This window comes from Salminus brasiliensis, chromosome 24 (assembly GCF_030463535.1).
Source record: "Salminus brasiliensis chromosome 24, fSalBra1.hap2, whole genome shotgun sequence".
Lineage (NCBI taxonomy): Eukaryota > Metazoa > Chordata > Actinopteri > Characiformes > Bryconidae > Salminus > Salminus brasiliensis.
The window spans coordinates 24827742-24854955 of NC_132901.1; the positions used below are offsets into that span (position 1 = coordinate 24827742).

Genomic DNA, 27214 nt, shown 5'->3' on the forward strand with positions numbered 1-27214 from the left:
CTTGTCCAGGATGAACCGATGGACAGAAAGTCCTGCAAAAGGAAAGGAGTGCGTTTAGGAGAGGAGCACTGTGCGCCTTTTATTGATGGAGCCTTCAGAGCGTTGATTTAGGATCAGGTTTAGCTGCTGTTCATCGCGGCTTGCGGCTTGCGGCTTGCGGCTTGCGGTTTGGGCCGTGCACGGTTGTGTAATCGATTCGAGGTTTGCAAACTTCCAAACGAGCCCCTGTGCTCATCTAAACCCTGCTTTTATGTTGTTGTGATATAATACAGTTGGATTGAGAGCGAGAACTTATGGAGCTCAGTGCCTTTACTGATAAAGCCTTCCGAACGCTTCCGAGCGAGATCCAAAAATCGCATTTTTTGGTCCACCTGAAAACTAGTAGTCTGGACTGTGCAAGAGAAATGTCCACTAGTACAAGATCCAGTGGACTAAAAGAACTATTAATGAAGCCTTCATAGCACTGGACTAGGACCAGGCTTTGGGCCTGAGCTAATAAGCTAAGGCCTGAGTTAATATCTACCAAAAATTATCTGAGATCCAGAAATCCAATTTTCTGGTCTCAACAAAAGGTGGGCTGGACTATGCACTAGTACAAGATCCTCCCAAGCAACAGAAAGGACTGCATTTAGAAGTGGGGCAGCGGGCACTGATCTAGGATCAGGTTTTGGGCCTAAGAGCACAAGCTGAGGCCAGAGTTGATATCTATATCTGTTTTCTGGTCCTAAAAACAATGGGTTGGACTATGCACTACAGTACAAGATCCGAAATGAAGAAAGTCTGAATTTAAGAGTCCAGAGATTTTCAAAACCAGGAGACCAGAAATCCAATGTTTTTGTCCACCTGAAAACAGCAGCCTGGACTGTGCAAGACAAATGCCTACTAGTACAAGATCTAGTGAACTGAAAGTTCTCCAAAGCAACAGAAAGGACTGCATTTAGAGTGGCAGGTGTTGTGCCTAAGAGCACAAGCTGAGGCCAGAGTTGATGTCTACCAAAAAAACAGGTGAGATCCAAAAATCCAGAAATGTTCTGGTCCTAAAAACAGTGGGCTGGACTATGCACTACAGTACAAGATCCAATGGATTGAAAGAACTGCTTTTACATGCACCCTTATTAATGAAGCCTTCAGAGCACTGAACTATAGCAAAGCACTTTGTAAGTCGCTCTGGATAAGAGCGTCTGCTAAATGCCGTAAATGTAAAATGTAAATGAACTAGGACCTGGCTTTGGGCCTGAACTAACAAGCTGAGGCCAGAGTTGATATCTACCAAAAACCAGGTGAGATCCAGAAATCCAATGTTGTGGTCCTAAAAACAGTGGGCTGGACTTTGAACTTGTGCAAGATCCAATGGACTGAAAGCTCCAGAAAGCACCAGAAAGTGCACCCTTTGATGAAGCCCTCAGAGCACTGGACTAGGACCAGGCCTTGGGCCTGAACTAACAAGCTGAGGCCAGAGTTAATATCTAGTGAGATCCAGAAATCTTTTTGTTTTGGTCCACCTGAAAACAGCGGGCTGGACTGAACTGAACATCCAGTTGACCGAAAGCTGTCCAAAGCAATGGGAAGGACTGCAGTTAGAAAAGGAGCCCTTTGCCTTCATTACTGAAGCCTTCAAAGCACCGATCTTTTGGTCAACCTGTAAACAGGAGGAGGTACTAGACAAAGTGTCCACTAGAACTAGAAGTTCCAATGGACTGAAAGCTAACGAAGCCGTCACTGACATAGGATCAGGGTTTGGGCTTTTGGGCCTCCCAAAACAATGACTAAATGAGAGAGCATTAGGGTTCACATTTGGGATTTGGGATTTTCTGCACCAAAAGACCTATTCAGTGAGTTTGTGGGCCATGTTGGTCAAGTGTGAAAGCTGATTGAGATCCATAGATTTCAATTCCCGGCCCATCAAAAGACTTCAAGTGGTCTGCAATTTACTGTTGCGTAATTGACACAAGGAACAAAACCAAAGAAGTGACTTGAGAGCGAGACCTTTCTCCAATTAAGCCTCAAGGCCCAAAGCCTGATTTAGAACCAGCTTTTGGGTCTAAGAGCAGAATCTGAGGCCAGATTTAATAAAACCCCAAAACTACAAAAACAAAAATTGGAGAATTTTAAGGTTTTCACATCTAAGAATTTTCCAGGACATCGATAAAAGCGTATGTACAGTCCCTTCGTTGGGCCACGTTGGTCAAATATGAAAGCTGTTTCCAACAATAGAGGGAAATCAGCTCATTTTCACTGATATGAGAAATGCCATAGCCCTTAAGAGCCATTTCCCCCAAACCCAGAGAGGGTTACTCTAGCCGATGCACCTGGACATATAAATATGTTCTCCTGCCAGACGCTGACTGGTGGCCTGAATTAGACTGGGAATGCTGGGTCAATAAAAAAATATAAGAGTGAAATCTGTCTGTGTGGTTGACTGGTTATTTCATTAACATTCTTACTGGGCCCCTAACACATGATCCCCCTTTCCGGACAGTCGATATTTACGAGGTACTTCATAAACAGAGCAGGTCTAGCTTGATTTACAGTTACAGCCACTTCATTAGCCTTTCCTTCACTGCACCTCTAACCTGTTGCATCCATGTCTTTGTGCATATACACTCTCGGTCAAAAGTTTTAGAACAGTTTCAATGTTGCATGACCCAGGCTTCTCCTACTGCCCCATCCACCTGCAGTCAAACCTGCAGCTCCAGGTCTTCTTCTCTTCAGCTCTCAGCTCACAAGGTGACGCCATGTGTGCCGCCCATCACATAAGCTGTTGATAATGACTCTCAGAAACTAGTGTTCTGGTGCTGTTGTGGGTTTCTGTTGTGGTGCCAGGCCTCTGTACCAGTTTTTTCTCCATGTTCTAGCTGTTCTCACCACACTCTGGCTTTATCTGGAGCTCCACTGTTAAAGAGTTCAGTTTACAGTTGTGCCGTCTGAAGCCACTGGACTTTGTAGCAGTTCAGGTTGCTTAACTGTTCTAAAACTTTTGACCAGTAGTGCAAAAAAAAAAGTTCTTTAGGGTTTTAGGTTTAAATATCTAGTATTTCTCATTTTGAGATTATTGTAGAAATATTATAAGATTATTTCACTTATTATTTACTTTTATCTACTGAAACAGTCTCATTCTTTGGGCAGGTCAATTTGCTTAGTTTACAAAATAACAGATCCTTCAGCATTTGTCAAGAAATACTGCGTAAACCAGGTTAGATGCTCTGCCATTGGAATTGATAGAGTTTAAGTAGATAAAATTACCTTAAAAAATGTGAAATAAGTTAAATATTCTTATAATATCCATACCACTGTGTAAAAATGAGAAACGTCCGATATCTAGGCTCGGTTTAAGAGGATTTCACTTTTTCGCTAAGATTGTCCTGCAATGTCAGATGGAGCTCATCGACAAAATCAGGACAACCACTCCACCAAGAACCAGATCGGCCCAAGCCTGCAGTGAGCTGAATGATTAATCGACATCCGGAATAGCGATCAAGCACTCGAGCCTGATTGGGTGTCCTGCATTGTGAAAATACACAAGGAGAGCGAGCGAGAGATAGAAAGAGAGAAATAGAAGCTCTGGTGGAGGTTAGATGGAGCCTGCTTTTAAATGATGTATGTTGTAGATCTTCAGAGAGAGAGAGAGAAAGAGAGAGAGAGCTGCGCTCAGCTTGTGGCAGTGTCTAATGACCCCTTTAGGGAGTGTGCGGACATTGGCTTTGTTGAGCCACCTCCCCGAGAGCGGTCTGGTTAAGTCGGGGGGCTGCTGCAGCCACGTTCTGGGGAGCTGAAAGCGAAATCCCCCGGCCTGTAGACCAGGTCTGACCCCAGCAGGAGCCAGAGGGAGAGTGGGCAGGCTGGCTGCATCGTTAGCCTCTGCTCCTTACTCTGGGTATTGTGGCTGCAGGGGGAGAGGTGAAGGGAGGGCTCGCTCTCTCTCGCCCTCTTTCGCTCTCTCTCTCTCCATTTGTGCATCACTGCAGCATACGATTAGGGCACTGTGGGGAGCTGTGCTCACTCACTTGACAATTACACTATATATTAACTGTCTCTTCTGTCCAAAAACTGAAGAAATCCCAGAAATCAAGAAATTATTGGATAAATAATCAAAATACTGAACCTTTACATCAAGAGAGGGTTCTGTAAGCCTTCACAGCCTCACATCTCTACCAAAAACATTAGAAAGTGGTTCTTCTGAGGTAGCGGATACCTTGATTTCTAAGAGTGTAGGACTCCCCCATCACACCAAGCCACCAGCAGGTGGTGAAGGCTAGCCTGTGCTTCCTGTGAGACACGTGAATCCAGCCAAATCCAGCCGAACAGCTGGACACACCTGGAGGAGAACACTGGCTGCCAGTTCCAGTTCTGTGACGCTAGCTACCAGACGCCCACGCTGTCCGTCACTGCACTGAGTGATAGGGCCGAAGCTTAGCCGGTTTAAGCAGTTACCTACCCTGCAGAAAATCATATCTGCAAAAATCATATCTTATCACGTAAAAATCCTCTTAAATGTTTATAAATGAGATTATAAATAAACCGATTTCTAAGCGATATTATCTATCATCTATTTAGTCTTATTTGAACACTGTAAAAATGAGAAATATCAGATATTGGGACTAGATTTATAAGAATTACAATCTACACCTCCATACACATTCACACCACTTGCCCAATATTAAATAGTGTCAATATTAGTGGCCTTGAGCCGCCACGACAGATCTGACCACTTGAGGCATGGACACCACAAGACCTCCTGGAGTCCATGCCACGAACGCTCGAAGGTGTCCTGTGGTATCTGGCAACAAGACTAACATTAGCAGCAGTCCTGTAAGTCGACGGTTCACTGGATGTCCTTTTTTGGAGCACTTCTGACTGTATACCGGGAGCACCCCACAAGACCTGCCTGAAGTTTTGGAGATGTTCTGACCCTCCAGTCGTCTAGAACATCCCAGTTTGAAGAAACATTTTTCATTACCTTCAGGGACTGGCTGGTTCTTCACCTGCTGTCTAACCTGTAGATCCCAGATGCCACTGTAGATGAAGATAATCAATGTCTTTCACTTGGTGCTAATGTTACGGCTGATCGGCAAAGGGTTCTTGGTTTCATGCATGTCTGAACATATGCAAAATGTTTCTCAAAAGTGGTTCTTCTATGGGAAAGCTTAAAGAACCCTTTAACTGTAGCACCTTTCTTTTTGAGTGTACTGTACACACACACCATCACCTACAGAATATCCAAGTGCGGTTTGCCTCTTCTTTGCCCCAAGATTTATGCCTCAGTGATATAGACACAACATGGCGCATTAAAAAAGACTGTCGCAGGGGGCTCTGTTTGCAGCGTGCAGTCCAGGCTGTTGATATGTTGAATGGCAGGCCTTCAAAGCTCCGCGGAACAAGATCCGTCCGGGTAACAGAGATGTCTTGAGTGCCGTCCTACCGAATGCCAAAGGGGTTACGGCAGGAAACACTTTTTGTGAGTTTCCACTTGCTCAGCACTTCAAAGCTACAGATGTTTCAAGTGGTGGAGCTCAAGATCAGATCTTCTATGACACAGTCTACCAGGCACACTTCAAAGGACGAAGGCCAAATGACACTTTCCTTTCCATAAACATGAGCAAACACTGGATACAAGCAAGCAAGGTACGACATGCTATCCCCCTCAAGCTTACTTAGCAATCGTGGTTTTCCACCTGTTTATAGACCAGCACTGATACAATATGCACTACATGCCCTTTCTAAGTTATTTTAAGTTGCACTCTTTGCTGGTACAGATGTGCAAACAGTCCCTGTAGAGAAGAAGTACAGCCAATAGAATCAGACTCTCTGGAGCAGATATACATCATGAACCTGTTGGCACCATGCCAGGCGTGGACTAGAGGAGGGGTATAAAGCCCCCCAGCAGTATTGAGCTGTGGAGCAGTGGAATGATAAATGGTGATCCATCCAATACTTTTGGAAGGAGTCGGGGAGTTGAGGATAATGAGGTGGGGTGGTGATCATTTATTCAACAGCCTGACCTCACCAACAATCTTGTGGCCGAATGCAATCAAACCTCACAGCAATGCTCCTCTAAAATCTAGTAGGAAGCAGCCTTCTTCTCCAACAAAAGCAGGATAAACGGATTAAACAGGATGTTTAACGCCCCTGATTTCAGGTGTCCCAATACTTTTGTCCATATAGCGTAGCTCCTCATGCTGTAAAGCACAGGTAATTCCAATCATTGGGGGGGGGGTCACAGCACTGATGAGGTTCTGCACTAGGGGACTGATAATTAACTGATGAGCTGAACCAGGTATGAAGATTAAATAAGGATGAATTACACAGTGCTCTTTTTAAGCCACACTATATGTCCAAATGTTTGTGGACAGCCCTTGTAATGATTTTAGGCGAAACAATGAATGAGCAGGTGTCCCAATACTTTTGTCCATTTAGTGCGCCTGAACTGTGCAATTAGATATAAACACTACAACACAATGTCTTACATCCAGTCCAGGTGTTCCGATGGGGCCGGTCTCTCCTGTAGCTCCCTGTTCACCCTGGGAAAGAGATGGATAAAATGCGTTAGATTAAAAAAGGCTTAAGCTTGAAGACAGCCAGTTCACAGCGGGGGGAAGATGCTGTGTGTATAAATGGACAGAAATATAGTTTATAAAGTTTGCTTTGCAGCCTAGTTTCAATGCATTTCATGTCTTATGTGATATATTAATTTTTTAGGGGTACAAACACTGTATAATATTAACCCCTAAAACAGCCTAGGGCCTGTTTACCAGCTATTACCAGAGAATAGCCCCTCCAGTTTGTACTGAAGGGCCTGTAGGTACTGAATGATACACCACAGTGTTTAATAAGCCTTGCAGTGTTAAGGGGGGTTATTTTACATTATTTCATTACGATATTCTTGTTGAATTTTATAGCAAATACAATAAATCTAATAAGGCCAGACCCTCTCCATGGTGCTCAGCAGCCAAATGGAGCGAGTTCTGACTGGGAGCTGATCCTGTAGCTTCATATTTACTACTTTCTTGAAGACATTAGACTATTTCTGCTCTATGCAAATTAAAATGTGCTGCTTTGAACACAGCGACCTAACTAAAACCAAACTCTCCGTGCAAGTATATTCTTCACAGAGAGCGAGACAAGCACAATCAGTAAAAGCAGTAAAAGGCTCAGTACTATTCACACAACAAAGGACCCGATTGAGGAGCCCGTAGAAACATCTCAAAAGACCAGACTTCTGCAAACGCTCCACTGCCGCTTGCTACGGGGTGCACGGAAGCCTCATTGCATAATTGCAATTAACTGCATTGCATTGTAGATATTTTACAGCAGCTTAGAGAAGTTGGACTGCGGGGGTTTTCAGAAGCTTCCTGACTTTGAATTGTTGACAATCCCGTTTGAGACTCACAAAGGTTCCTTTCATTGAGAGCGCATCAAACCCTAATGTGAAGAAGACCGGACCAGAAGGGTAGCTTAGCACATTAAAGGCTGCTTAACGATAATTATCTGACTCCGAACCAATTCGCTAAAGTAGGCCCTTCTTTCATAGAGGGGGGCGAAGCGAAGGGTCTTGGCTTTTCACTATCTGCAGTGTGTCTGTCAATCATGTTCATGAAACAGCTATTCATTAGTTTCAATGGAAGCTTCTCTTTCCCATTGGCAATGTCAACGTAGCCATTGTGTTTCATATCTGATTTTATTACATACTTGCATTTTTAACCTATTACGACTAGAACACTGACGTCATGTGGTGTGTCATCGCATCAGACGTGAAAACTTCGGCCAAAATATCAGATCAAACCGTGTCAGAGCCCTGGCACCGAAGTGCGGCCTTACAGCCAACTATGAGAAGAGGTCAAACTGGAGCCTTTCCAGTGTCCAGAAGCTGATTTGAGCTAGATGATATGAGTGATGAATTCTCAGAAACACATTAAGATAAGATCCAAAAAAAACGCTACGTCCATTTTTGCTGTTTTTCACTTTTTGACCTAATTTGAATGTGTTTACATTGTATCCGAATTTCCTGATGAATGGACCAGAGGAAAAGCCTAAAATGAGCTGGATATTCTTTCTTACTTTGACTTTCTTCCACTGAAGGTTAAGAAGCTTAAGAAGCTTTTTCCTTCTCCTTTTCCACATTCACCATCACACTGTGGGTTTATTGTATACGGCCTCAACAATCTCCATATTTATAGACCTTTGAAGTCTAATATTTGTAACTATCTATCCATCTATCTGTCTCTGTCTGTCTGTCTATCTATCTATCTATCTATCTATCTATCTATCTATCTCTCTGTCTATCTATCTATCTATCTATCTATCTATCTATCTATCTATCTGTCTCTGTCTGTCTATCTATCTATCTATCTATCTATCTATCTATCTATCTATCTGTCTCTCTGTCTCTCTGTCTATCTATCTATATATATATGTCTCTATCTATCTGTCTATCTGTATCTTTGTCTATCTGTCTCTCTATCTATCTGCTTATCTGTCTGTCTGTCTATCTATCTATCTGTCTCTGTCTATCTATCTGTCTCTGTCTATCTATCTATCTATCTATCTATCTATCTATCTCTGTCTGTCTGTCTGTCTGTCTGTCTGTCTGTCTATCTGTCTATCTGTCCTATATGCTTGTCTGTCTGTCTGTCTGTCTGTCTGTCAATCTATACATATGTCTGTCTCTCTGTCTGTCGAACTATTCACCAGGTATATATCCTATATGTATGTCTGTCTGTCTGTCTGTCTGTATATCTATGTCTGTCTGTTCGTATATGAATCTGCCCATCTGTCTATTTGTCTGTCTAACTATCCTTCCATCCTTGGTATCTATCCTATTTGTATGTCTATCTGTCTATATGTCAATCCATATGTCTGTCTGTCTGTCTGTCTGTCTATCTTTCTATTTGTATAGTTGACAGAGAAATAGACAGATGAGCAGATTCGTATACACACAGACAGACAGACAGACAGACAGATATATAAATATATATACACATACATACATACATGCTGTCTGTCCGTCTGTCTGTGTGTATATGAATCTGTCCATCTGTCTATTTGTCTGTCTGTCTGTCTAATTATCCACCTGTCTGCCTCTCTATCTTGGTATATATCCTATTTGTATGTCTGTCAATCCATATGCCTGTCTGTCTGCCTGTCTGTCTGTGTGTATATGAATCTGCCCATGTGTCTATATGTCTATATGTCTGTCTGTCTGTCAATCAGTCAATCTATCCATCCATCCATCCAAAGCTGCCATTTTGGAGATACAAGATTTGTGTGTGACACTGATGATATGCTGAAAGACCTAGTCGGGTTAGTTTACACTCTCATTACGGCCCAATGAATCAAACTACAGCTGACTGTACAGGTGCCAAATGATCACTCTAAGCCACTCGTCTGTTTAGGGGTTAACGCGACTCTTCCACATCCCTGGGAATGAACAGCTTTGCTACGAGACACACATTCATTAAAAGCTGCTGAACGTAATTATTTAGAGTAGTGATGTAAATGAAGTGTACCACATTTTGTGAATTGCTGGAGCGTGCTACACTCATTACAGCTAAAGTGATAATTGTCACTCAACAGACTTTATTAAATTACAGTAAGCACTAAAAAGGGGCGGGGTGGGGGTGTGTGTGTGGGGGGGGGTCGCAAATAACGGATGACTGCAGCTGACAACTATATAATCCCGAATAAAAAGCTCTCCATAATTCATAATCTAAACAATAACACCTACACCTGTAAATCTCACTGAGTTACGGCCTCCTAAACGCCAAACCTCGGTGGAGGCCACTTCCACGGGCAGATGATTTGGACAGGAAGTTAAAGGAGTTCTTTTACAGACTGGACTGTGATCACAAGCCGTCACGGTGTGTGTTTTTGCCAGAGACTTGGACGGCCTGGCCTTCTCTATGCACTACTGAAAGCGTGGTTGAGTCCATCGAGAGGGCTATAAAGCTGCCTGTCACCGCCGCAGTGCTATTGAGCTGAGGCGTTGTAGTGTTGCCAAGCACTCCATGAGAAGGAACGTCTGACAGCGTCCAAAATAACGAACAGCAACGTCTGAAGCGCTGAAACGTCTCATCTGATGAATTTTAAGCAATATTTTATAGTAAAATTTAAGTTTCAACTTAAATTGAACTGATTTCAGGACAATGAATCCCACAGAAAACACTGGAGCTATTTAGGATGACTGTGATACATGTGCTCGTACAAATTACTTCCATTGTAAAGCAAGCAAAACCCTTCACAATGTCGAACATAAGCACCATCTGTCCTCTAAGCCTTTTTTTCTGGGGGGGGCTTTCAAACAAACAGAAAGTGCATATTCATCTGCATTCATTACATATATCCCCCCGAACATGCCCTTGTAAACAAAGCTAATAAAGTAAAACAGATTGCATGACTGTGTGTTTGTGCTAATGTGGCTTTAATTATGAAATCTAGCGCAGCCAGCAGTCATGCAGTGATTACCACACACTTCTTTTGCATTCTCCTAAAATAACTCACCGCTGGAACGAGGAGAGCAAGAACAAACAGCTGGGAACAGAAACAATGTCACTTACTGCCATAAAGCGCTGACTCCAGATACTTTCCTGTTTCAAACCGATGTCACTATTAGCTGATATCATTTTAGTGTCCCTTTACCTGGACGGTCCGGTGTAGATACCTCGTAGATGCTCACCTGGCATTCAACTAATATTCAACTGAATGTGTATTAAACACAACTGAACTCTAAATAGAATATAAATGACGGTCTATTGGATGAATCCCTAATCCTAACCCTAACCTAAACCTAAACCTTAAATCTAACCCTAGTTTAGGTTAAGGTTAGGGTTACATCCAATAGACAGTGATTTAAATTCTATATAGAGTTCAGTTGGATGTAATACACATTCAGTTGAATGTTAGTTGAGATATGAGGTATCTACAATGGACCATCCAGGTAAAGTTATACCCAAATTTGAATTTCATACTTTAGATTTGGAAAATATATCACAATATCAGTAGTTGAATTGTGATTTACTGACAGATGAGCAAAAAAATAACAAGAGTGGTAAAAATATTGCAGCACTAGGGGTGCAGCCAATCATTAATCCATTTAAAGTATTGGGAGTTGCAAGGTTTTTGAAAGACAGTGATATTGGGGGTTATATAGTGCCTATAAAGTAGTAGACACCTAATACCTAATAGAATAGCTAATAAACCTATATATATATATATATATAGGTTTATTAGCTATTCTATTAGGTATTAGGTGTCTACTACTTTATAGACTATATATATATATATACACACACACACACAAACATACATATATATATATACATACATATATATATATATATATATATATATATATATATATATATATATATATATATATATATACACACATATACACATACATACATACACACACATAGTGTAGTTCCATAAATCCAGACTATATATCCATCTGTTTCTCTGCATACTTTATTAGCCTCCATTCACCCTATCCTTCAATGGTCAGGACACCAAGGGTCATGGGTCAGGATCATTATATGAGGGGTTATTCTCAATACTAGGGGTGTATATATTTTACTTTATATATATATATATATATATATATATATATATATATATATAATTTATTTATTTATTTATTTATTTTTATATTACTATATAAAAGTATTCGGACACCCACACATATACAGTACATTTGGAATTTGTATTTTTATGGGAATTTATATTCCAATATCGGTAGTTGAATTGTGCTCTACTCACAGATGAGTGTAAGTTCTTAACTGTAAAAGTTATTGAACTCAAATAAGAAGAGTGTTAAACGTATACTGCATATTGCAGCACTAGGGATGGGGCCACTTATACACAAAAATACACAAAAGTATTGGGACAATATACACACATTATATATATATATATATATATATACATATATATATATATATATATAGGAGCACTACTGTGTACTTCTATAAATCCAATGGTCAGGACCCCATAGCAGTGTCCATCACAGTGCAGGTATTATATGAGGGGTCATTCTCAGTACTGCTGTGACACTTACAAGGTGGTTGTGTGTTAGTGTGTGTTGTGCGCTGGTATGAGTGGATCAGACTCACTAACACACTCCCACCACCATGTCAGTCAAAAATAAGCAGCTTACTTTTTCAGCTTACTTCCCATATATGAACTGCAGAGGCTGATCACATTTTAATTAGTTTATTTCTATTATTTTACTTATTATTATTATTACACATAATATTCTGGCACCACTAACTTTTTGATGCAGGACAGTTAAAAATAGTTTCTTTGTACTTTTTTTAATTATTATTTCCACGCCCCCTGCTGTGGTGGTCCCACTGCACTGATGTACGAGGCAGAGTGAGGATAAGTCGTGCAGCAGCAGATAAACAGATAAACTACAGTCACGACTTGTATACCAACTCACTGCAGGTACTGTGCACGGTGGACGTACTGGATAAAACGGTCAGTGAGTGAGGTGTCTAACACAGACTGGCCACTCAGCTCAGTCTTTATAGTGAATACAGTAAATACTATATGGACAAAAGTATTGGGACACCTACTCATTCACAATTTTTCTTCTATTTCCTGCTTTTGTTGGAGTACCTGTCTCTACTGTCCAGGGAAGAAGGCCTTCTACTAGATTTTGGAAGAGCACTGCTGTCAGATGATCAACATCCCACCTCACCATCCCCAACTTATCCTAAAAGTACTGGATGGAGCTCCACCATACATCATTCCAGAGAACACAGTTCTTCCACTGCTCTACAGCTCAATACCCTATACTCGAGCCCATGCCTGGAATTAGGCAGCATGGTGCCGATAGGTTCATGTTTAATGAGTCCAATTCTATTGGTGGTAATTTCCCTACAGAGATTAGATCTGTGTCCAAAATGAGTGCAGCTGAATGCATTCATTAGAATGGGTGTCCACAAACATTTGGACACATAGTGTTTATCTGCCACACTTGCTTTAGATGGCGAGACGGGAGAACTGTAAAGGTAACCTTGAGAGCACAAATGTGGCGTGGACATCGTGTGAAATGAAATGCTGTCATCCGCAGGTGAAAAAGGTTCACCTTGGCTAGCAGTGTGATTCCTATCTGTGAAACTGCGGGAGCAGTCTCTGACAAGTCTCCTCCGAGTGTAATTCATTCCACCACAGATCCAAACACTCAGATCTCCGGCCCAGAGTTACAAGGAAACGGCTATGTATTTGAAGCCGAACGCGAAGCGCAGCCTGAAGTTTGCAGTGTTTATAGAGTGTTCGCTAGAAAACTTCCCTGACCCCCATTAGTAATGACAATATTGTGTTTTTGTTGTTTAGCGCGAGGCCGTAATTAGCGCGCCACGCTCTCTGTCTGGCTTTTGTCTAGCGCTCTCTGTCTTTTTGGTGTCATCTGTTGCCTGGGCTGATTGGTGAGAGATGATTATGAGCAGGATGTCCTTAATTAAGCCACTTTAAACAGCCCATCTGCTCCAGGCCTCACTGGCAGACTCACACGGCCAACAATAATGTACTATAATAATATGCATGGCTCCATTTCCATAGACTTTCCATGCTAATGTAGAACTTTAGGGCATGACGTGCAGCTTCTAGTGCTGGTGCCGGAGAAGAGTGAAAGGTACTGTGTGTGTAAACTTGTGTTTGTCGTTGCTGTCATGCAAAAATCTCATACACTATTTGGACAAAAGTATCGGGACACCTGCTTTTTTATTGCTTTTTAAGGAAATCAAGGGTATCAAAAAGAGTTGATTCTGCTTTTGGTTGGAGTAACTGTCTCTACTGTCCAGAAAAGGCTTTTGGAGCAGCATTGCTGTGAGAATTTGATTGCATTCATCAACAAGAGAGTGAAGGCTGGTTCAAACCCACTGTGGATGCTGATGCGCCATAGGGTGCATGACCAAAGTGATGTAATTGTCAGCGTTTCCACTCCAGCACTTCAGCTCCTTCTTTAGTCTTTATTCATTAACAACAGTGAGCTCCGTGGTGTTTGACTATGTGCGATCAGTGTTCGTTACCATTGTTTTTATAATAACATAAAGAAATAGGGTCATGGTTCCAAAAAATTGGAGAAATCACAAAATTCCTTTACATTGAAAACACTGGGAACACAGTTCCTCCACTGCTCTACAGCCCCTCTAGCCCTTAGGTTCATGTTTATCTGCTCTAGAGAGTCCTATTCTATTGGCAGTACTTTTCTACAGGGACTAGGGACTAGGGACCGGGACCAGCTTAAAGTAGCTGAATGTATCCATTAAAAAAGGCGTCCACAAACATTTGGACATACAGTGTAGCTCCTATTGGTCCACTCATCATGAAATTCTGAACAGAACAGCTGCCAGATTCACCAGATTCCCATTCAGTCAAATAAAAACAGCAACAACGGAGATGCAAGGTTTTTGCCAGACCGAGACGATGCACTGTATCGAGTGCTGGTGTGTTTTTGTTGTTTTATCGCCGCTGCAAATGTGTACAGCGCGGCTGTTCTATTAGTCTTGACAATGAGATCTATACATCACGTAGACGAAAGCTCAGACGGAACCCCGTCTGCCTTTAAAAGCGCCTGCAGCACAAATAGCAATGCCATACTCCGCTGCAGCCGCAGCTCCATACAGCAAAAATCAAATATTCATAGCGGGTGATAAAATGTTTTTGCTGAGTGCTACAGAGAACCACCGCAGGCCATGAAATTATCAAGCTTCGTGGAAGTCCATCACAAGCTCAGGCGCCCCTCAAACTGCCTTAACTCGTTACGATATAGCTGAGAAACAGCCCACGCTCCAATAAACCCAGGCTAACCAGCGCCACGAAAACAAACACCTGAATGGTTCTCTCCCAGGCTTTGGAACAGGCCTGTAATTAAATCAGAACATGATCTTTGCCTGCGGGAGGATGAATAACCCACAGTTATCGATTCCCAAGAAAGTCCCATGGTGATGTGGGGAGGTGAGACTTACGCACCTTTTCACCATCGATCCCTCGCTCTCCAGCTGATCCAGGCTCACCCTACGAGGACGAGAAGAGAAGCAACACAAGTAAATTAGTGTAGTGGACCAGAACTGATATCTTAATAATAATAATATTTAACATTATAATACAAGTATAACACTGTGGACTATATGTCCAAATATTTATGGACACCCCTTCCAACAAATGCATTCAGCTACTTTAAGTTGCACCCATTGCTGACACACACAGCTTGTCTAGTCCCTGTAGAGAAGTACTACAAACAGAGCAGGACTCTGGAGCAGACCAACAGGGACCTATGGGCGTCATGCTGCCTAATGCCAGACGTGGGCTAGAGGGGTATAAAGCCCCCCAGAAGCATTGAGCTGTGGAGCAGTGGAACAACTGTGTTCTCTGGAATGATGTTTAGTGCTTGGTCCAGTACTTTTGGGATGAGTTAGGGAGTTGGGGATGAGCAGGTGGGGTGTGGTGGTAATCATCCAACATCCTGACCTCACTAAATGCAATCATATGCAATCAAATCCTCACAGCAGTGCTCCTCCAAAATCTTGTAGAAAACTTTGAACTTCGCTGGACAGTAGAGACAGTTACTCCAACAAAAGCAGAAGAAGCTCTTTTTAATACCCTTAATTTCAGGAGAAACAAGGAATGAGCAGGTGTCCCAATACTTTTGTCCATATAGAGTATCTCCACAATGGCAACTTAACAGGGGCAGGAAAAAATCTGCTGAACTTTCAATGGAAGTCAATGTTAATAGATTCATTTTGGAAAATTGCTATTGGTCATCATGGAGGTTTGGCACATTGTAAAGAACAACCAGATTCAAATTATGTCAAAAAGTGGAAAACAACAACAATGGAGATACAAGGTTTTTGAAGGACAGTGATGTTGGGGGTTATATAGTGCCTATAAAGTAGTAGACACTTAATACCTGATTGAATACCTAATAAACCTAATATATAATAAATAAATACATATATTTTATATATATATATATATATATATATATATGCGTGTGTGTGTGTATGTGTGTATATATATATGTGTGTGTGTGTATATATATAGATAGATAGATATAGATAGATAGATAGATAGATCGATACACACACACACACACACATATATATATATATATTATATATAAATTTGGTTTATTAGATATTTAGTAGAGATCCACTAAAGGTAGCTGTCTACTATTATATAGGCACTTTATAACCCCCAACATCGCTGTCCTTCGTGTGTGTGTGTGTGTGTGTGTGTGTGTGTGTATATGGTGGTAAGCACATATCTCTAAATGTCTCCTACTTCTTCTGACCCAGTAATTCCCGGATTAAGAGCAGACCAGTGATGCACCACCTCCACCTCCACCACCATGTCACAGCACTTGGTGCAATTTCTTCCAACCTAATCCCAACCCTCCCATATGATGAACTCCAGTGCTGTGATCTGACTTAAACCAGAACTCTCACGGCACTCCTGAAGCTTCCAACAGATTATTTTATGCGTTGAGGAATGTCCCACCTCACAGCCTCACAGCCTCACCGCCTCACCGCCTCACCGCCTCGCAGCATTGCATTTCCACTGGTAGAAGAAAAAAAAAAACCCTGACGGTTCACGGCTGGCCCACAAAAAAAGGCCTCGGGGGACTGGAGTGGAATTTTTAAGCTTGTTGTTGGCCCACTTTGTGAAATACAGCATGACAGTTTGTCAGTTGTGTACATGCTACGGTTTCACATCTACTACAGGCTATTTCAGGGTGCAATGGAAGCCATTTTAATAGACTTCAAAAACGTTATTCGGGCGGGTGTGGCGACATGCCGGGGCTCGTGAGACACTTCTCAGGCATGTGTCAAACTGCGTGGGGAGTCGTTTATCAAATAGGACTCACCTTGTTCCCTGGACGTCCATCCAAGCCAGGCAAGCCGGCAATGCCCGTGTCACCCTGAGAAAAGATGATCAGTGTTAATGAGTGAACTGTAGAGCAGTGTCACAGAGAAGCGTCCGTTCCCGATTGGGTCTCAGCTATGCTGATTTCCTTGAGTAGCATGTACACAGACCATGGGCCTGATTGCCCACCATTCTTAAGAAGCCTAATCTGCCTGTATGTGTGTCTGTGTAAGTGTGTATAGAAGGGGAAAGGGGGTCTGGTGCTGTGGGGCGACATGCTTAAGCATTATGTCCTGAAATGGTATCAGGTTTCATGGGCTAAAATGTCACCACACAACTATCTTAACATCCGCTCTAGAAATACAGCCCGGATTAACACATTTCCCTTCTGCTGCCTTGCATCTATTTACTGGAGACGTGTGACTCGCAAACAATCTCTCAGCGCTCACTTAGTAAATCCCAGGCAGACGGATTGGAAACATACAGCATATATATATAGTGTACACCGACCCACCATAACATTAAAACCACCTGTCTAATATGGTGTAGGTCCCCCTTGTGCCAACAAAACAGCTCTGACCTGTGGAGACATGACTTTCCGGTGGTATCTGGACACTTTTAGATATTAGCAGCAGATCTTTTAAGGCCTCCAAGTTGTGAGGTGGGGCCTCCATGAATATCAGTGGGCCTTGGGTGCCCGTGACTACTGCAGATACCGAGAAACAGGAGAGGTTGGAGAGGTTCTGACCCAGTCGTCTAGCCATCACAGTTTGGTTCTTGTCAAATTCTCATGTTTGCCCCTTTGTCCTGCCCTGCTCTAGACCTGCTGCCTATTAGATCCAACCCTTGACAGGAGCCACTGGAACCAGATCATCAATGATGTTCCCCTCATCTGTCCGTGCATGTAATGTTATATGGCTCTCTGGTGTATAAAGAGTCCTCAAGTGCACTAGAGCAAGTTTCTGGAAAGTCTGAAGGGCAGTATGGTCTATGGGTTCGATATTAGACCCCCTGTAGTATCGATCAACACACTCAAAACAAGAATCTATCCTAGTGATATTTTATAGGATTTCATATTTTTAAAACTGTAGCTCATGGCTGCAGCAACGCACCCAGTGCCCTCGGCCTTCAGCGCTAGACAAAGGTTAAAACTGGCTCTTATGATTTTTAATGGTGTTTTCACACCTGTTCTGAATATGTGGACTGATTCTGGGCTCGTTTTCAGGGGACGGGTCATTATCACCGCTTTCCTCTCATACAGAAAAATTCCACACGAACTGTGGATCGATTGGGCAATTTCGTCCGCAGCGTTTCTGTGTGCGTTTGGCAAAATTGTAGGACCTAAGTTTCATCCGTTTATTGATTTTCATTATTTTCCCTGGATACAACCATTCAAGCAGCGAAGAACAGCGCATTTCTGGACTCATGGCATTTCACCTGCGAGCAAGGAGCCGTTCCTGTAGGAGAAGGTTTTTTTAGCCATGCAGGCGATATGTCACAGGGCGCAGATACATAGCCTCCACATCTGCAGCAGACTGCACCAAAGTTCACTAGGAATGAACCCCGGACCACTCGTTTCAGGAGGGCCAGAGTTCGGTGCTGTGGAACGCCCCGAGCTCAAAAACAGCTCTCGAACTTGACCAAATGTGGCTCAGCCAATCAGATTTTAGGACGTGAAGTATGCATTTTACAAGACATGGTATGTTAGTATTATGAGACATCTAAATATGAAAAGAACAGATAATCATAATATATTATAATATATTTTAATGATAGCATATTTTAGATGAATTATGATATACATACATATATATATATATATACACACACATATATATATATATATATATATATATATATATATATATATATATACACACACACACACACACACATATATATATATATATATATATATATATATATATATATATATATATATATATATATATATATATATATATGCACACACACATACTTACAATACTTACTAATAATACTTATAATTATAATATATTATTATATTATATTATTATACTTAATTAACTCTCATAATTAAGATATGAGATGGTATGTATAAATGATGGCATATATATTGCTATATATATGTATATATATATATATATATATATATATATATATATATATATATATATATATATATATATGTATATGTGTGTGTGTGTGTGTGTGTGTATCCATACTTGTAATAATTACTAATAGTATCATAATTAAGAGGTCTACTTTATACAATATTAAGTCATAATTCTCACAAACCTTTTCAGTCGTATAACTTTCCAAATGGCTTAATAAGTGTGAACCGAGCCTACTCAGAAAAGCATATATCTGACCCCTGATGACAAGCTCCTTGCTGTTGAGCCCAAACAAAATCTGCAACTGCAACATACCTTCTCACCAGGAATGCCAGGAAGCCCGTCCTGTCCTGGATCCCCCTGGAGAAGAGAAATGACACGGGCATTTTAGTGGACGATCCTGTATATTGACGTAAGTAGGCAGCAGAGACCAGCCCTCCAACCCCCCACCCTGGCAACATTACAGCTGTTAGGGGCCTCTTCGTAACACAGTGGCCAACAGCTGCAGAGATGGATAATATTACTGGATAATTGCGGGAGAGTTTTGTACCTGGGCGCGTTGCGTTTCTCCTCAGGGAGAAGCAGAAGCTCTGCATGTTTGAACAAAGACCTTAACAAAGACCTTGCCTCTGAATTAGCAGAGCTCAAAAGCATAACACTGACGCCGGCCCCCCGGCGTTTCATTAAGCGATGGAGTTTATTCATCTGAAGTTAGACCCCATCTGTCCAAATGCACTGCGAAAGACTGCACTGGGCAGGAAAATCAGCCAGTCGAGGTCCATCAAACCTTGAGACATGTATGGAACGTCTATTGAAAAACACTGGCACCGGCGAATGAAGTAATTAAGCTTGAAATTTCCCTCCTCTTTGTCTCTCATGCAGCAAAAAGGTTCTTAAAGAGATTACAAGAGCGTAACCCTTTACTGGGTTAGCTCTAATGAACAGAAAGGTCACTGAAACAACTGCAGCAATTTCTCAATAATCTACACACAGCAGAAGGAGAGTCCGAAAGCCATCTCTTACAGAACAGCTCTTTTTCCAAGGTTGGGAGAGGAATGTCAAATTAGGCTAAAGCAGAGAAACCGCAGAGCAGACATGCACTCTCCTTTACAGAGCAGCATCACTTTCAATTCCGGGAGTCCACTTCAGACTCGGGAATGCAGCAGGAGCGAACGCTACGGCCGTGAAATACTGCATGTAGAGCCCTCTGTACTGGACTTTCCTGAACAGCCTTTTAGTGGATATTCTTTAAAGAACGGTTTCTGTAAATACGCTGTGTGTGTGTGTGTGTGTGTGTGTGTGTGTGTGTGTGTGTGTTTCAAAGAACCACATGCAAATGTAACATATATATTAATGCTATATATATATATATATCTCAAAGTAACAGTATCATAATTAAAATGCCTAATATCCCAATATTATTAAGATTATTGTGAGAAAGTAAAACTATCACAGTACTTTACTATTATAAGATAAGTATGTAATTGCATGTGTCAAATCAGATCATAATGAAGCTCTTCAAATTATGATATTCTTCACTGCATCACTGTGTGGCTTAATAAGTGTGAACTGAGCTTCAGAAAAGCCTGACCCCTGATGACCAAGCTCAATCTGCAGAATCTGCAGCTGTAACATACCTTCTCACCAGTCATCATTAATTTTTGACATATTTTACAGGACAGCTACATGCTACATGCAACAGCTACATGTCCTGCATAATATTATTAATTTTACTTATTTTTTACTTAATTATATTATTAATTATTTTTTGTAATATCGCTGTATGTGTCACAAAAAAGAGAAAATTACTGTAAAGTCACTTTTCCCCAAAATCAATTAGGAACATTGATACAACTGATAAACACTGATATCATACTGAAAGTCAATATTTAATGGAGGCAACATAAAATGTTTTCCAATCTGAATAATTGGAGCTTTAATTTAAACCCAGAATTAAAAGCTTTCTGAACTGACATGAACTGAATGCCTAATATATGTGAAAGGACTACATTTGTTTATGAGAATAAACAAATGACCACCGAACAAATCTATAAAAATCCAGAAAACTTGGCTAGAGAACCAAAAACTACTAGCTGAGAACTTCGTCCAGAACAAGCCTCACCGGAAAGGAGGCCTGCAAATTCGTAGTAAGCCTTGTTCGTCTACCCCCGCAGCTTATCTCTGTAATGTTCTGAAGAACCACTGATTAATCCCGGTTTATTTAATCCCTGATGGCTAAATCTGGACCACCATCCCTGCCAAAATTCCAACACTGGATAATATTCTTCCCAGGAGTGGAAAGGAAAGTGTCTGAGTAATCCTACAAGACGCTCCTGTTGTAGGTCAGTGTAATTAACCCATAGTTAGCGCTCCACAGCCTGGAATTCCTAACGCCCTTGTGTTAATCTGAGTCAAAGGCAGGCCAAATTGGCTCAATCTTGTGCCCGGCCCACTTCGGAGTTGGGAGGTGAACATGCCCTCTGGCGTACAATCACACCCGCCTTAAACAGATTTACTTCACATTAGCTTCCAACCACTTAATTACTGCTGAGCCCCTGTCCAATTCAGCCTGTCTGATTTCTGCTATCATTTCCAGTCTGCGGTTGCTGTGGACCTCCTGCACTCCCCAAAAAATGACACCAGCACCTCTGATGTGTTAAATAATTCTACCAAGAGTACAGTGTATGAGGTAAACGTGTCCTGTTTATGAAAATGATGAAGCAAATTTTTTGAGATATGAAAAATCAGGAAATTAAGAATATCAGTTGTTATAAATTATAATAAAATTGTAATGAGATACAAAAATGTATTATAATTTAAGATAAAAATGTAACTTCTTAAGTTAAACAGATCAGTTCAGCAACCTTTAACTGCAAATATGACCATCAGTTCAATTGCCACAAATCTTCAACTTAACTAAGCAACAAAAAATTCTAAACGTAAATCCAAAAATTTTGCAGTTGTTGTTTTTTAGGTTCATAACCACTATTATTTTTCTTATTTTCATCACCTCATTTCTGAGTTATACCATGTTAGATTAGGTCCATAGAGACATTTTGGATGCCTTTGTCTATATTGTGTAAAAAAACAAATAATAATAATAATAATAATAATAACAATAATCCTGTGTAAAATATTTAAGGTCAATAGATTTTGCTTAGGATTAGATGCATTTTGGATGCTTTTGTCCGGATCATCATGTGAAAAAACTAAAAAAAAAAAAATCCTATGTAAAATATTTAAGTTTTTTAAATTTAAATTTGGACCATTACCATTGGTCCATTCATCATGACATTTTGACACATTTGTAATAACAAATGCCATATGCACACACATTATGTCAAGATTTTTGGTATGCATTAATAAATGCTAGCATATAAATTAGGCATTTATTTATGGACTGTAAATTTGTAGTTTTAGAATATTGGTATTATAAATTATTAGTTTGTTAATAGTGGTCTGTTTATTCGATACTAATGATAAAATAATAAATAACAACCATCATAAACAACATATGTAACTGAATGTAAACAAATGCAATTTAATGTCAATAATTGTATGGAAAACTGGACATACAAGGTTTTTGCGTGACTTTAACAATATTCTCATTGTTTTGACCGTGGCATGGGTCAGTTCAAACAGTACAGCCTATTTTAATTCCAGTAGATATCAGCTAGTCATGAAGGAAGGCAGTCTCTATGGGGGGAGGGGGTGTTATGATTTCGGGGGGGTCTTATGATTCAGGGGGGATATTATGATTTGGAGGGGGATCTTATGATTCGGGGGGGATTTTACGATTGGGGGGTGGGGGTGTTATTATTCCGGGGGGGATATTTACGATTTGGAGGGGGATCTTATGATTTGGCGGGGTCTTATGATTCAGGGGGGTGATTTTACCATTCGGGGGGGATATTTACGATTTACGATTCGAGGGGATCCTATGATTTGGGGGAGGGGTGATTTTACAATTCGGGGGGGGTTATGATTCGTGGGGGTGATTTTACGATACGGGGGGCTTATAATTCAGTGGGGGGGATTTTACGATTGGGGGGTCTTATGATTCGGGGGTGGTGGGCGATTTTACGATTCGAGGGGGGATCTTATGATTCGGGGGGGTCTTATGATTCGGGGAGATTTTACGATTCGGGGGGGGGATTTTCCTGCTCAAACACACCTGAGTCAACACTCACCCAGGTCCGCTAAGTGTGCTAAAGCAGGGAACTCCTGGAACCTGTGTTGGACTCCGGCCTTCCCCCCAGTTCTCCACCCCTGCTGTAAAGACTGCAGTGGAAACTTTCCATCGCTGCAGAGTTTGCTAATATAAAGCAATTTTCATTGAGCGTGATAAATCTGGCATTATGGTCTGACTGACAGATCAGTCGGCCTAGTTTGTATTGCAGGGAACCGCGGGGGGTCAACACAGTGCCAAGTCTGGATCTGCATGCGTTTCAGTCTTCTCCCTGGCTCCCGTAACTCAGCACTCAGCTTCCCTTCTTCCCTCTTAAAGTTCTGGGAGAATGAATGATGGAGAACAAATTACATCCTTGATGAGGAGCATAAAATGTGGTTTGATCCCCAATTGGCTTGTTGTTGGTGATATTCAAATGCCTTTTCTTCCAGGAAGTAATGCCAGAACAGAGAGGCAGCGGGAGCCCTCGCAAAATCCCAGCAGGCGTGAAAAGGCGCGTTTCATTCAAGCTTAATGTGTTTTCTCTGCCACGGAAACGTGTCGCTATCTATGAATTCCCACATCCAGGAAAATGTGGGTCAGGATCCTTTTTTTTCGGAGCGCTTGGAGATAAACCCTCGAACGTAAACCGAAGTTAACTGGAAAAAACTGAGCGTGGCAATAGAAGCACAGGTTTCAGAGCTATATTCAGTACATTCATCCAGTGCATTCACATGGCGCATAATAGGCTTATACAGGCACTGCAGATATCTTACATAACCAGCACTATTTAGCTCATTCATTTATCAGCAACAACACATACAATCAACTTCCCATTTTACCGTTATATAAACCTCCGATATGAAAAGCAAGAAAGACACGTTTTTGTTTTTTTTTATTATCAATTTTTATGAGGTAAAACTTTGAGTCTGATGCAGTTTTCCACATCTGCTGAAGTTCTATACACATCTGCCAGTCCATATATTCCATATACGCCTATCTCATAACTAAGATTCCATTTATGATCGGATTCAGCACTTGACTTTACTCGTCCTATAAATATGGCTTAATATTATACAAACAAGACATCTTAATTATTAATAATTAATATAATTAAATCATTATAACATACCTAACATTATCACAAACTCAAAGGACCGTATTTCTATGAGGCTTTCTATATTATATATAACTATGAGGCTGCTTAATTAGGGTAACGATAATATGAGATATTAAGGCAAACTTGAGATATTGTCAGTTATAGTGAGATATAATGTCCTAATTATGACTCTGATGGTGAGATGGCAATCTTGATCTTAATCTTGAGATTAAGCGACATAATTAATTATATCACTATTGTCTCACTAAACACCATAAAACATCTCCAGGTTTCATTTTTCACTTTATAACATAAAAAATGTAAATCTAAATGAATCAGGTAGATGTGCTTCAGAATTTTATGATGAACGAACCAATAGAAATGCTCTAAAATTCCATAAGAATATTACAACAAGACTTATATTGAAAGTTGAGAAGTTTCCATCTCCTGTAAAGCTGCTAAAGGTTTTTGTCTGAAAGTCAAAATTATATATTCTACAGAAATTATATATAGAATTGGTGATATTTTGCATCTCCCAGATAAATCTTTTGTTATTTTTTAATCTTTACTGAATCAGGTTTGATTAATAAAATGAATTATAATAAATATCCACTATTAATAATGCTGTAATGTACAATAATGTACATTTTAAACAACATTTATAAACACAGTATTAACTTAATGACTATGACCCCAAATATTATTTGTCGTCATGCATGCAACTTCAATTCTCAGTAAATAGTTCTATTTTTGGGGGGCTTACTCTATTCACGGTTATATAATCAATTGAATAAAATGTGTAATTTCCGTATTATATGTCATGTCTTGTCATATGTAATTCTATTTTATTCTATGTATTCTGGTCAACTTTGTTGCCTCAGTAGGCAGTAAGGTATGGTCATACTCTCTCATTATTCTGTATAAAATGTTGTGGACGCACCAACAGCATCTTAAATATTCATCAAATTTGTTATTGTGATATTTGAGTAAATCTCATTCATTTCTTTTTCATTATAAAATGGTAAAAATCAATAAAATTCAGTTTTTAGAAATGTCATGTAGTGTCTAGTTTCAGATTAGTTAAGAAATTAGCACAAAGTTACGGCACAGAATGGTGGAAAATGTTACCATCGACTTTAAAAAATGATTTTAATGGTTTGATCAGTTTAACAAATCGTACCTGCAGTTCTAGAAAGGGCCATTATAAACAGCCTGGTACATATCACCACTATTAACTTTCTGCTGTATCTGGTATGGTAATTTCTTATCAATAATTAATAAATAGTTCTGATCAGAGGAGGACGGGTCGGGTCCCCCTTGCCACTGTCGCCGTTGGGGCTCATTGGGGGTCTTTGATCCATCATGTTTTACGTTATTTCTTCTTTGTCTCTGTCTTTTATTAATTACTAATTATGTAAAGCTGCTTTGTGACGACAACAGTTGTAAAAAGCTATACAAATAAATCGGACTTGACTTAAAGGCACAGTAACAGATACAGATCGGACATATTTAGACACTGGAAATGTACAAATGCTCACTCAACTGAACTGTTTCTTATTTGTAAACCCATGCAAACATCACTAGTGAGCCTCATGGAAATCACTAAAATTCACTAAATTTACTAAATCACTAAATTTGAGTCTCCCGATCAGCTCTGGGAGTGCAATTTTGTGGACAATTTTTGACTTCTAAACCAATAGAAGGCCATATTCCATGCCCTGTGGTGACCTTTTTGGCCTTAAACCCTGTCCTGCGAGAGGAGGTTTAATTCTCCATAAGGACTGAAACTGATCCGGCGATATCCCCGGAGAGCCGCTCGCTTACTCTACTGCAGATGTCGTACATTCTTCCAGTGACTTCCTGAGCAGACTTACTCTCCATAAGCCCAATGAAAACAATTGCCGTGGCTGACATGAGACACAGGCCATATTCTCAATATCATCGGGCTTACTGTAACAATACCTCGGGTGACAGTAAACCCAACAGCGGTAATCTTGTGTATTGTGCGTCTGACCTCTTGCTCTGCTCGCCGTCCATTAGCATAAAGAGACAGAGTCGCAGTGTTCCCCATAAAGCCTCGGCACTCGTGACGTTTGGAGCGTCAAATATCAAATTAAAAATGCACTAATGAGAAAATGTCGTGTTCTCGCCAGGAATTAATTACACTCGTTCCCGATCCATATTAAGTTATGGAAAAGCGTCACGTAACACTTAAGGTCAACAAGAAATTAATACGCGCCGCGTTTACCCGTTCCTTCGCCAATTAGTTTCCTCAGTGTCCAATTACTGAGCATTGTGATTAATGAAGGAGCTCCAGTGGACGGCACACATATGCTACAATGCCACCTGTCCTCAATCTGTACAGAAGACTGGAGACGAGAACCGTAAGCCCAAAAGCAAAGCAAGGCATGTTAATATTGATACTGAATTAGGGTTCTCGTGATGACTTGATTAAACTAGACTGAACTACTCAATTGTACAAAATCTGTGATTACATTACACCTCCTCAATTAACCAGCTTGGAGTAGTTAGCAATTTGCACGATGATGATAATAATAATAATAATAATAAGAGCCTGATGGATATATCCAATTATATGCAGTACTGAGCTTTAGTAAATGTTTATCTCCTCTAACATTCTGGTTCTCCATCACTGTGTTCATCATTAGAACATCTCCTCTCAAAGTTTTCCTCATGGAGTCTAGTATTATTTAGAGTTCTCCTCAGATCAACACCTGGTTTGGTGGTAAATCAGGGCTTAATGATGGTAAATCAGGTGAGCTGCTGCTGATGGAGTTGAACACATCCTCCACGCTGTGCTGGTTGGCTGGACTGGGGGGCGTCCAGGAGAAACCTGGAGGAACCGAGCTCTGTTCTTCAGACTAGCTCACCATGAGACAAGATCTCACTACTTTCTTTCTTCAGATTGAGAAGCTCTTGTTTCTCCGTTTTCCTGAATTCATGTTCACCTGATAACATGTTGGAGTTTCT

The 27214-nt window shown here is 40.7% G+C and overlaps 1 protein-coding gene across 1 annotated transcript in view; it reads right to left on the reverse strand.

Annotated features, from left to right (window-relative positions):
* Nucleotides 1-27214, reverse strand: part of LOC140546682 (uncharacterized) — a 207428-nt gene that overhangs the window by 155850 nt on the left and 24364 nt on the right. The window contains exons 10-13 of the mRNA XM_072670065.1: nucleotides 19272-19316; nucleotides 16865-16918; nucleotides 14971-15015; nucleotides 6465-6518 (exon numbers count right to left, since the gene is read on the reverse strand). Coding sequence (XP_072526166.1) covers nucleotides 6465-6518; nucleotides 14971-15015; nucleotides 16865-16918; nucleotides 19272-19316 — 198 coding nt within the window. The remainder of the gene's footprint in view (nucleotides 1-6464; nucleotides 6519-14970; nucleotides 15016-16864; nucleotides 16919-19271; nucleotides 19317-27214) is intronic.